Source organism: Diceros bicornis, chromosome 20 (genome assembly GCF_020826845.1).
Source record: "Diceros bicornis minor isolate mBicDic1 chromosome 20, mDicBic1.mat.cur, whole genome shotgun sequence".
NCBI lineage: Eukaryota > Metazoa > Chordata > Mammalia > Perissodactyla > Rhinocerotidae > Diceros > Diceros bicornis.
In genome coordinates, this window is record NC_080759.1 from 35,916,134 (window position 1) to 35,928,145 (window position 12,012).

The following is a 12,012-nucleotide window of genomic DNA, read 5'->3' on the forward strand; positions in this document are numbered from 1 at the left end:
TTCTGGAGTTTTCCTAGTTTTCTATATTCTTTCTAAAGTATAGGAATTTATTTTGTTAAGAAATTGACATGAATCAACAATATTAGTATTTGCTATTAATATTTGGCAAGTTACTAAACTCAGAATTCCTTTTGACATGTGTGATTGTTTTCATTATGTCCAGAGACAGAATATAATAAATTCCATTGTTTTTAGTAGGGTGTATGAACCCCATCATTTTCTGGGCCCTGCCTACTTCTTCAGCCTTTCCACCTGCATACCTCCCCATTCCTTCTCACTGTATGCTGTGCCAGAACTCATTCAGCTCAACTTGATCTTCACCACCTTGGAGATTTATATATAGTGTTCCTTCTCCCTGGAACCTCTGTTTCCTTTTCCTCTCCTCCACCCGGAGGCTGCTACTCATCATTATGTTAATGATGGTAGTAAATAAGGAAGAATGAAAAGAAAGCTGGAGCAATCATAAAGCTTAGAACACATAGGTGTTCGTTACTATGAGCTCCATCTTTAAAGCAAAACTGCCATGAATTTTTTAAATAAAATTAATTTTTTTTAAATAAGCATTATTTTAAAATGTTTCAGTGATTTTTCTGATTGTAAAAGTTAAACATGCTGATTGAAGTGGTTTTGACCTTATTGTTGAAGTCCAAAATGTATCCCCTTTGTATTAAATTTGACTCTTCTGTGTAGATGGAGGTTTTTTCCTGCCACTTCACTCATAGCAAGTGAAGCAATTTTCTTTCATTTCTTTCATTTCTTCAGGACTCGTACTCATATGTAAGATCCACAGCTCCCGCTGTAGCTTATGATAGTAAGCAGTACTACCAACAGCCAACAGCAACTGCTGCTGCTGTAGCTGCCGCTGCCCAGCCTCAGCCTTCTGTTGCTGAAACCTACTATCAAACAGGTAGGTTTACTAACATACACAGTTTGATGGTAAACTATTGAAATATATCATTCAACGTGCTTTTTTAATGAAGATATGCTTTTTTTTGGTGAGGAAGATTGGCTCTGGGCTAACATCCGTGGCCACGTTCCTCTACTTTATATGTGGGACGCCTGCCACAGCATGGCTTGATAAGTGGTGCGTAGGTCCACGCCCGGGATCCGAACCTGCGAACCCCGGGCCACCAAAGCGGAGCCTGTGAACTTAACCACTATGCCGCCTGGCCGGCCCCAAAGATATGGTTTTTGAATCCGTCTAAACTCGTGTTATATTACTTTGAGAGGCAGGTTCTAGCCATGTCCTTCTCTTCCTCTGTTAGAATACCTTTGAGTCCCAAAGAGAGAGAAGGCCATGGAAGCAATTCACAGTCATGCCCTTCTCTCCTGGAAATGTATTTCATTTCTCATCTTCAGCTTATAGTTCTCTTCCTGCTGAAATAAGCTCTACAAAAGGAGTTGTGGTGATAACTCTGACCATCTTCTTATCTTTGCCAGAGATGCCCAGAAGATGCTGCTGACTGCCTTTGTAACTAGTGGAGACCTTTTGTGGGCCCATATTTTTAATTCGTCTTTCTCTGACCTGTAATGATAGTTGGTTCTGTTACCAGCCACTGATACTAAAGTATATATAATGGTTCAAATGTAGGAAGTGTTTTGTTTGCAGAGAAGCCTACATATTTGTAGGCTTTTAAAGATGGATTTTTTTAATAGAGATTTAATTAAGAACTTTTAACAACAAAGCTGTCTGAGTTCTGAAGAGAAGGCAACTCCTCTATTTTAATTATTTTTGAAGGACCACAAGAGTGTGTGTAGAGCCTTGGATTAGGAAAGAGTAGAATTGGCTTCTAGTACTGGCTTTACCACTAATGTGGGCAAGTGATTTTTACCACTTTTCATCTCTGTCCTCTTATTTGTAAATGAGGTAGTTGACCCAGATCTCTCTAGGGTACTTCTAGTTCTAAGATTTTTTATGAGTCCCTTAAAAGTGGTTTAAAAATATTTTGAATTATAAGACTTTTTTTTTATAGTCTCTTCTCTAATGATTTCTGGTGATCTATAGTGAACTTCGTGGTAAATTATCAGGGTTAGATTGTGCTTTAGAGTGCTGAATTATCGAAGTGTCTGAAGACCTTGATTTAGTCTAAGCTCTAACTTTGACTATGTGACTTTTGTAAGTCATTTAGCTCTTGGACATTAGTTTCCTTTTGTAAAATATTGTCCTCATCTGTGTGTTGTGTGGATCAAATTTCATACTATATATAGATAAAAATTTTATAAGCTCTTAAGTGCTGTTTATTTAAGGTACCTTTACTTAACTGAGCATAAAATGAATTTGGCCCCCTAATATTTGGGCCTTTCTCAGAAATTACATTTATATGCTTTAGTGATGATTAATAAGTGATTAATTATTAATTTAATGATTGATAATAAGTCTGATGAGATTCTTAAAGTATGTATTTGTTTTGAATATGGTCAAAGGCAGCATAAAAGTTAGCAGAGACATTAATGGTGGTCGTTTAAGAACAGCTGCACTCAAGCTATTGACATTTGAAGAATTAAGTCAGTAGCACCTTGTGAGTTGGAATTAGATTGAAGTTCACTATGGAAAAATCAGTAAAATGTGATGGATGGTATATGAACAAGTTCCATATAATTAAACATGGAAATTTTTACTGTGAATTGAAGTACATACTTTGAGACTCTCTATTCTGTCCTCATAACTCTCAAGTAGACTGAATAGCCTAAATATACACACACACGCACACGTACCCCCTACCTTTTCTGAAAAATTTCTTTATTAATACCTGTTTCAGTTAGTTGTAAATTTGGACAAAATGCTATTTTGGAAACATATAGAAAGAATCTGAGAAGGAATAATAATTTATGTAGTTGTTATATTTTATTCAATTGGTAATAACAGTTTTACCCCTTTTGCCAAGAAGAAATTGCTAGCATCAAATTCACTGTTAATGATGTTTATGCCTATTTTTTTCTAGTTTTCTGGGATATTGGTACAGTAACTTTAGTGGTTTATCCTTCTAATTTTCTGATGTCTCTTTCCCAATTTAGCTCCCAAAGCAGGTTATAGCCAAGGTGCAACTCAGTATACACAAGCCCAGCAAACTCGACAAGTGACAGCCATAAAACCAGCCACACCAAGTCCAGCTACCACTACTTTCTCCATTTATCCTGTATCTTCCACCGTACAGCCAGTAGCAGCTGCAGCTACTGTGGTGCCATCCTATACCCAGAGTGCTACTTATAGTACCACGGCAGTTACTTATTCTGGTAAGACTGATAAACTGTGTTTAAATGAGTAAACAAATTAGAAAGAGACTTAACTAGAAACTGTCTTGATTTTCTGTGGAATGATCTTAACTCCCAATAGCAAGAATTGAATTAATTGATAGGCATTAATATAAATATATGTGCATAATTTGACAAATGGACCATACTCTAAGTTGTATGCTTTCTTTTTTTTAAGCCAGGAGATTTTAGCAGAACATAAAATGATCTTTGGGCATGTGAAACCTGGTCAGGAGTCTTGGGCCTAGCATTGCTATTAGAGAAAATAATACCTAGTATTCTACAGGGTCATTTCCTTTCTAACTTTTCCAAATGGATTTAAAAATTCAAGGGTAACATTGAGGGAATACCACTGACAAATTATTTATATTATTTATTTCAGCTCTCAAGGAGCTATTTCTTCATATTTATTATCAGGAATAAGTAATCTTGAAAATATTAGGTAGCCATTGTAAATATCCATAGGATGATGGTTATATAACACACGTCTCTTGGAAGGACAGAGTAGCTTTATTTTCCTTAAATAATCATATATTTTCCCTGGAGAAAAATAATCACTAAAACCTTCTTACTATGTCCACTGCTCTTGCTAACTTCCAGCTGGGGTGCTTTGTAGTATTCAGTGATTAAAATCACACATTGCTTTTTTGTAGACACTTAGCCTTGTACTGCTGTATGGTTTGTTGTTGTTTTACATTTTATTTATTCCCTATCTTGTTCTGTGGAAGATTTAAGGTGGCATGGGCAATTTCAGTTCTTACCTCTTGATATTTGGTTGTAGCTTGGATGTTAGAAGCCTAGCTATTGCATTAAAAAAAATTTTTTTTATTTCTCAGATTTTTTATCCCTTACCCTATGTGCCACATGTTATGCTGGGTGCTAGGGATACAATGGTGAATTAGGCAGGCATGGTGAATTAGGCAGGCATGGAGTATTTCGGAACAACAGTTCACTGTGGCTGGAATACAAGGTATGTAGGGTAAATATCAGGAGATGAGGCTGGAAATGTCACTGTGAAAAGCCTTGTAGGCTCTGCTGTGGTGTCTGTCTTGATCTTGTGGGCAGAAAGGGGTGCCAGAGAGGAGACCTTAAGAAAGGGAGCAGATTTGTAAGTTAACTGTGACAACCTCGTGGAAATAAATTGGGGTGGGGAGATGGTATTATTCTTAGAGCTGTCATTTAGGATTGCCCAGGTACAACTTTTCTGCCTCTGTTTATCTGATTAACCAGTTATAACTGTAAATGGAATTATTTCAGTGAAATCTGATTGGACACATTTTTTTAAATGTGTACATTAGCTTCAACAAAATAAGGAGTACGATGGAACCCTCCCCTGTTCCTTGTTTCTTACATGTGCTCCTTCTCCCTCTTCTTTTCTGTCTGTCTCTCACTGCCTTTGTCCCTCTCTCGCAGTTGCTTGAATATACCTTACACAGAATGAAGGTGATTATTTTTATTTACTGCTTTATTACATAAGTAATACATCATTATTTTAAAACTAGAAACTATAGCTCAAAAAGGAGAAAAAAATTAAATCACTGGACATCTACCCCTAGACACTAACTGCCATTAACATTTTAGTGCGTGTCTTTCTATACTTTTCTTTCCTGGGAATATACATGTATAAACATGGTTTCTTTATAAAAATGGATTTATCTTATACACATTATTGTGTAAACTGCTTTCTTCTCATCGTGAATGTCCTTTTATGTCACTAAAGTATAGAGATATATCATTCCTTTGATTAATGAATTCTTTTCCCCAACTTCTTATTTTAGAAAATTTTAATTCTGAAGTAAGGTTGAAAAAATAGTATAAGTGCCTATATACTATTTACTTAGATTGTCCACTTATTAATATTTTGTTTCATTTGTTTTATCCCTCCTCCAAAAACATTTTCAAATGGTTCAGCAGTATATTTATAAGTTACAGATGGCATGGTTACTTTGCCTAGAATTCTTCAGCATATATTTCCTAAGCATAAGGCATTCTTTTACATAGCCACAATGGAAGTATCATAAAAAGGAATTGAACATGGATGTTATCTAATTAATTTCTTCAGTTGTCCACAAATGTCTTTTATGGCTGGGCTTTCTATGTGTTTGTGCTTTGTGTTAAATTCTGGGTCCAATCAAGAATCATGAATTGTATTTGGTATCATAACTTGTTAGTTTCAGTTTCCTTTAATGTAGAATAATCGCCTATTTTTTTTCTTGTCTCTCATGACCTTGATAGTTTTAAGGAGTTCAGGCCAGTTGTCTTGTAGAATATCTCACAATTTGGATTTATCTGATTTCTTTATGCTTAAATTCTGGCAGCTTTTTAGTCAATAAAACTGCCTGAGTGAACTTTCCGTTTCATAACATCAGGATGACATAATAAATACTGTCAATTTGTTCCTTTTTGATGATGCCCAATATAATCACTGGTTTAAGTGGTGACTGCCAGATCTCTCCATTGTAAAGATACCTGTTTCCCTTTGTAATTAACCAAGTAATCTGTGAGCCTGTTACCCAACTATCTTTCTCTCTATAGTATTACAACCTTGGAAAATCTCTTAACTGAATCAAGTTCTACAATGGCGGTTGCAAAATCCTTTCACGTTGATTCTTCGGCATTCTTCTCTAAAAAAGAGTCCCTTCCTCCCTTCTTTTTTAGTATTACTGTGGATTCATTCTTTTTTATTCAATATAGTATAATCCGTTACTTTCATTTTTCTTTTTGAGGCACAGATTTTCCCAAATTGGCCAGTGGGATCCTTTTCAAACCAGCTCCTGAGTCTTTTGCACTTGGCATCATTAGTCTTTGGGTGCTGCTTTCCTTTCTGGCACACTAAGATGTTACAGATACGCTTCGAGCTTTTCCCTAGAAAAGCTTTTTTTTTTTTTTTTTGGTGAGGAAGATGGGCCCTGAGCTAACATCTGCCAATCCTCCTCTTTTTGCTGAGGAAGACTGGCCCTGGGCTAACATCCATGCCCATCTTCCTCCGCTTTATGTGGGACGCCGCCACAGTGTGGCTTAACAAGCGGTGTGTCGGTGCGCGCCCAGGATCCGAACCGGTGAACCCCGGGCTGCCTCAGTGGAGCGCACGCACTTAACCGCCTGCACCACCAGGCTGGCCCCCTAGAAAAGCTTTTTTCTCTTGCTCTTGCCCTAAACTCATGATCAGCAATTTCACGAAGGAGCCATGGTTTCTTATATGGCAGTGGTATTTAAAAACCAAGATCTACGCTTAGAAATACATAGTTTTTAATGACTGCATAATGTTTTATTGTACGGATGTACTATATTTTAAAGTTTCTATTTTGGGACATTTAATTTTATATTAGGGAAAAACTAGAAACAACGCTGGACAAAGTAAACCTTGTATGTAAAGATTTTTGAATTTGTCAGTTTTTTCCCTGGGATAAATTCCTAGATTTGGAACTGTTACATCAAAGGGTATGCACTTTTTAAAGAATATGTGATACACAGTGTGAAGTTACTATCCAGAGAGATCACTATTAGGGCTTCTGAGTTTTAGGTCTGCAGTTTTATTTTAGCTATATCTTAGGTCAGCTCTTCTTTTTATCTCATTAAAATGGGTTCTAGAATATTGGTACCTATTAAATGGTGACTTATAGCATGATGGATTTACTGCTGAAATGGTATGTTTTTGTTTCTGATATTGTACATTTAAAAATTGTATTTCAACTGTCACATAATTATGTAACTTACTAATTGATAAACACTTTTAGTAAAAGTACTTTTTAAGTAAAACTGTTTTAGCGTTCAAAAATTGAGCTTTTACTTAATTTAGAGACACAGCCTTATATTTGTTTTCCCACAATACTTTTACAAAAAATATACATTTATTTACCAGTAGTCATAGGATATTTAAAGATCCTTTAATAGAGCTCCAGAATCTTCAGCCCACCTTTCAGTGCATGCATTGATATTTTAAAAACTAAGTAGTAAGCTGTAATTAAGCTTGCCTTTTATTAGTTTTAAGCCATGTGTGTGCAAATGAAGATTATTTTGTAAACATTAAGCTTAACCTGGTGATTTTTGTGGTTTAAATAACTCAGTGTTTAAAGGACCTCACAGTCTCTTAGCCTCAGTTTTCTCATCTGTAAAGTAAGGATGATAATACTTGCCTTATAGATCTGTAGTGTTGTAGGATGCTGTTAGCCTTATTTTACTTTTTTTTCTTGATACATAATTCACAAGGTTATATTTAAGTGGCATTTTTACAGTTTCTGTACACAACAAGTAGTCATTTGGAAAATATCTGTTATAAAAATTTCATATAAAAATCATGGTTCTAACAAGTAATAATCTAAAAGTAGCTTTGTTATTTTTAATTGGACAATTTTATGGTGAATTTTTTTTTGTTTTGCTGAGGAAGATTCGCCCTGACCTAATGTCCGTGCCAATCTTCCTCTATTTTATATGTGCGTCAGCACCACAGCATGGCTGATGAGTGGTGTAGGTCCACGCCCGGGATCCAGGCTGCTGAATTGGAGCACGCTGAACTTAACCACTATGTCACGGGGCCAGCCCCTATGGTGTTATTTTAAGAGCAAAATTTAAACTGCACATGTTTCTGTCTACAAATGTGAAAGCATTGGCTGTGAGCTTAATTATGTTCTTTTATCACATTATTAAGTAATAGAAGACATTGGTAGGACTGACCAGTAAAGAGTTTATTGATCTATAGAGTCTTTGTTTTAACCGATTATTACAGTTGTTTTCTAATGTTTGTTTATCTGATCATATACTTATTATTCATATGTTTACCTACTTCTTTCTGCTTTCATTGATAGATGTTTTCTTCTCTTATCACACTTTATATCTTCATAAGCATTTATCTAATTTCATAACCTGACATAAAAGTCTAGGAAGGCTTTTCGTGAAAGTTGCCTGATTACTCTCTCTCCTGGATATGTCTTGTTTCAGATTCCTATGATTCTGATTTCACATGTATATTAACTCTCACCTTCCAATTCATGTTTTCTTCCCTGTGTGTAGATATATTACAGTCAGTGACTCATAAGTCTTTACTTTTTTTTTTGCCCCCCCCCCCCCCCGCCGGGACTTCCTGATAATTTTGTGTGTGTGTGTGTGTGTGAGAGGAAGATCAGCCCTGAGCTAACATCTGTTGCCAATCCTCCTCTTTTTGCCGAGGAAGACTGGCCCTGGGCTAACCTCCGTGCCCATCTTCCTCCACTTTACATGGGACACCGACACAGCATGGCTTGACAAGCGGTGCATCAGTGCCTGCCCGGGATCTGAACCCCGGGCCACTGAAGCGGAGCACGCGCATGTAACTGCTACGCCACCAGGCCGACTCCACTGAGATTTTTTTTTTTTTTTTGGTGTCATAATAGTTTATAACATTGTGGACTTTTCATTGTACATTACTGTTTGTCAGTCACCATATGAATGCATCCCTTCACCCCCTGTGCCCAACCCCCAACCCCCTTCCCTTTGGTAACCACCAAACTGTTCTCTCTGTCCATGTGTTAGTTTATCTTCCACATATAAGTGAAATCATGCAATGTTTGACTTTCTCTGGCTTATTTCGCGTAACATAATACCCTCCAGGTCCATCCATGTTGGTGCAAATGGAAAGATTTTGTCTTTTTTATGGCTAAGTAGTATTCCATTGTGTATATATACCACATCTTCTTTATATCTGGTCATCAGTCAAGGGACACTTAGGTTGCTTCTTCTTGGCTATAGTGAATCATGCTGCAGTGAACATAGGCGTGCATAAGCCTCTTTGGGTTGTTGCTTTCAGGTTCTTTGGATAGATACCCAGTAGTGGGATAGCTGGATCACAAGGTATTTCTATTTTGAATTTTTTGAGGAATCTCTGTACTGTTTTCCGTAGAGGCTGCACCAGTTTGCATTCGCACCAGCAGTGAGTGAGGGTTCCCTTTTCTACACAACCTCTCCAACATTTATTTTTTGTCTTGGTGATTACAGCCATTCTAACATGTGTAAAGTGATATCTTAGTGTAGTTTTGATTTGCATTTCCCTGATGGTTAGTGATGTTGAACATCTTTTCATGTGCCTGTTGGCCATCTGTATATCTTCCTTGGAAAAATGTCTGTTCATATCCTCTGCCCATTTTTTATCAGGTTGTTTGTTTTTTGTTGTTCAAATGTGTGAGTTCTTTATATATTATGGAGATTAACCCCTTGTCGGATACATGCTTTGCAAATACTTTCTCCCAGCTGGTGGGTTGCCTTTTCATTTTGATTCCAGTTCCATTTGCCTTGTAGAAGTTCTTTAGTCTGATGAAGTCCCGCTTGTTTTTCTTTTGTTTCCCTTGTCCATGTAGACCTGGAATTCGAAAAGATCCCTCTATGACCAGTTTCAAAGAGTGTGTTACCTATATTTTCTTCCAGGAGTTTTGTAGTTTCAGGTCTTACCTTCAAGTCTTTGATCCACTTTGAGTTCATTTTTGGGAATAGGGAAAAGAAGATGGTCTACTTTCATTCTTTTGCATGTGGCTGTCCAGTTTTCCCAGCACCCTTTATTGAGGAAACTTTCTTTTCTCCATTGTATGTTCTTAGCTCCTTTGTCGAAGATTAGCTGTCTGTAGATATGTGGTTTTATTTCTGGGCTTTCAGTTCTGTTCCATTGATCTGCATGTCTGTTTTTGTACCAGTACCATGCTGCTTTAATTATTATAGCTTTGTAGTATATTTTGAAGTCAGCGATTGTGATGCCTCCAGCTTTGTTCTTTTTTCTCAGAGTTACTTCGGCTATTCGAGGTCTTTTGTTGCTCCATACGAATTTTAGTATTCTGTGTTGTATTTCCATGAAGAATGTCATTGAGATTCTGATTGGGATTGCATTGAATCTGTAGATTGCTTTGGGTAGTATAGACGTTAGAGCTATGCTTATTCTTCTGATCCATGTGCATGGGATGTCTTTCCGTTTCTTTATGTCATCATTGATTTCTTTCAATAATGTCTTATAGTTTTCATTGTATAGGTCTTTCAACTCCTTGGTTAAATATGTTTCTAGATATTTTATTCTTTTTGTTGCAGTTGTAAATGGGATTGTCTTCTTGAGTTCTTTCTGTTAATTCATTATTAGAGTAGAAAGTTGGTTTTGTACCCTGCAACTTTGCTGTAGTTGTTGATTACTTCTAGTAGTTTTCCAACGGATTCTTCAGAGTTTTCTATATATAAAATCATGTCGCCTGCAAACAGCAAGGGTTTCACTTCGTTGCCTATTTGGATTCCTTTTATTCCTTTTTCTTGCATAATTGCTTTGGCCAAATCCTCCAGTACTATGTTCAATAAGAGTGGCAAGAGTGGGCACCCTTATTTTGTTCCTGTTCTCAGAGGAATAGCTTTCAGTTTTTCCCCATTGAGTATGATGTTGGCTGTGGGTTTGTCCTATATGGCCTTTAGTATGTTAAGGTATTTCCCTTCTATACCCGGTTTGTTGAGAGTTTTGACCATAAATGGATGTTGTATCTTGTCGTATGCCTTCTCTGCATCTATTGAGATGATCATGTGGTTCTCATTCCTTGGTCTGTTAATGTGGTGTATCACATTGATTGATTTGCGGATGTTGAACCATCCCTGTGTCCCTGGCATAAATCCCACTTGAACATGGTGTATAAACTTTTTAATGTATTGCTGTATTCGGTTTGCCAATATTTTGTTGATGTTTTTGCATCTGTGTTCATCAGCAATATTGGCCTATAATTTTCCTTCTTAGTATTATCTTTGTCTGGCTTTGGTATCAGGGTGATGCTGGCCTCATAGAATGTTAGGAAGAGTTCCATCTTCCTCTATATTTTGGAATAGTTTGAGAAGGATAGGCATTAAATCTTCTTTAAATGTTTGGTCAAATTCTCCAGAGAAGCTGTCTGGTCCTGGATTTTTATTTTTTGATTACTGTTTCAATCTCTTTATTTGTGATTGGTCTGTTCACATTCTGTGTTTCTTCTTGATTCAGTTTTGGGAGGTTGTATGAGTCTTAGAATTTATCCCTTTCTTCTAGATTGTCCAATTAGTTAGCATATAATTTTTCATAGTATTCTCTTATAATCCTTTGTATTTCTGTGGTGTCTGTTGTAATTTCTCCTTTTTCATTTCTAATTTTATTTATTTATTTATTTATTAAAGATTTTATTTATTTATTTATTTATCCCCCCAAAACCCCAGTAGATAGTTGTATGTCATAGCTGCACATCCTTCTAGTTGCTGTATGTGGGACGCGACCTCAGCATGGCCAGAGAAGTGGTGCGTCAGTGCGCGCCCGGGATCTGAACCCAGGCCGTCAGCAGCGGAGCACACGCACCCAACCGCTAAGCCATGGCACCGGCCCCATTTCTAATTTTATTTATGTGGACCTGTCTGTTTTTTTCTTAGTGAGTCTGGCTAAGGGTTTGTCCATTTTGTTTATCTTCTCAAAGAACCAGCTCCTGGTTTCACTGATCCTTTCTGCTGGTTTTTTTTGTTGTTGTTATCTATTTCATTTATTTCTGATCTGATTTTTGTTGTTTCCCTCCTTCTGCTGACTTTGGGCTTTGTTTGTTCTTTTTCTAATTCTGTTAGGTGTAGTTTAAGGTTGGTTTTTCAGGATTTTTCTTGTTTGTGAAGGTGGGCCTGTATTACTATGACTTTCCCTCTCAGGACCGCTTTAGCTGCATCCCATATGAGTTGCGTTGGTGTGTTTTCATTTTCATTTGTCTCCAGATATTTCTTGATTTCTCCTTTAATTTCTTCAGTGATCCATTGGTTGTTTAG

General features: G+C 36.8%; 1 protein-coding gene across 3 annotated transcripts in view; it reads left to right on the forward strand.

The window, feature by feature from the left end:
* The window catches only part of ZFR (zinc finger RNA binding protein), an 82,959-nt gene that overhangs the window by 19,635 nt on the left and 51,312 nt on the right, over positions 1-12,012 (forward strand). For all 3 annotated transcript variants that reach the window (XM_058564281.1, XM_058564282.1, XM_058564283.1), the window contains 2 exons: positions 763-907; positions 3,016-3,234. In XM_058564281.1, coding sequence (XP_058420264.1) covers positions 763-907; positions 3,016-3,234 — 364 coding nt within the window. The remainder of the gene's footprint in view (positions 1-762; positions 908-3,015; positions 3,235-12,012) is intronic.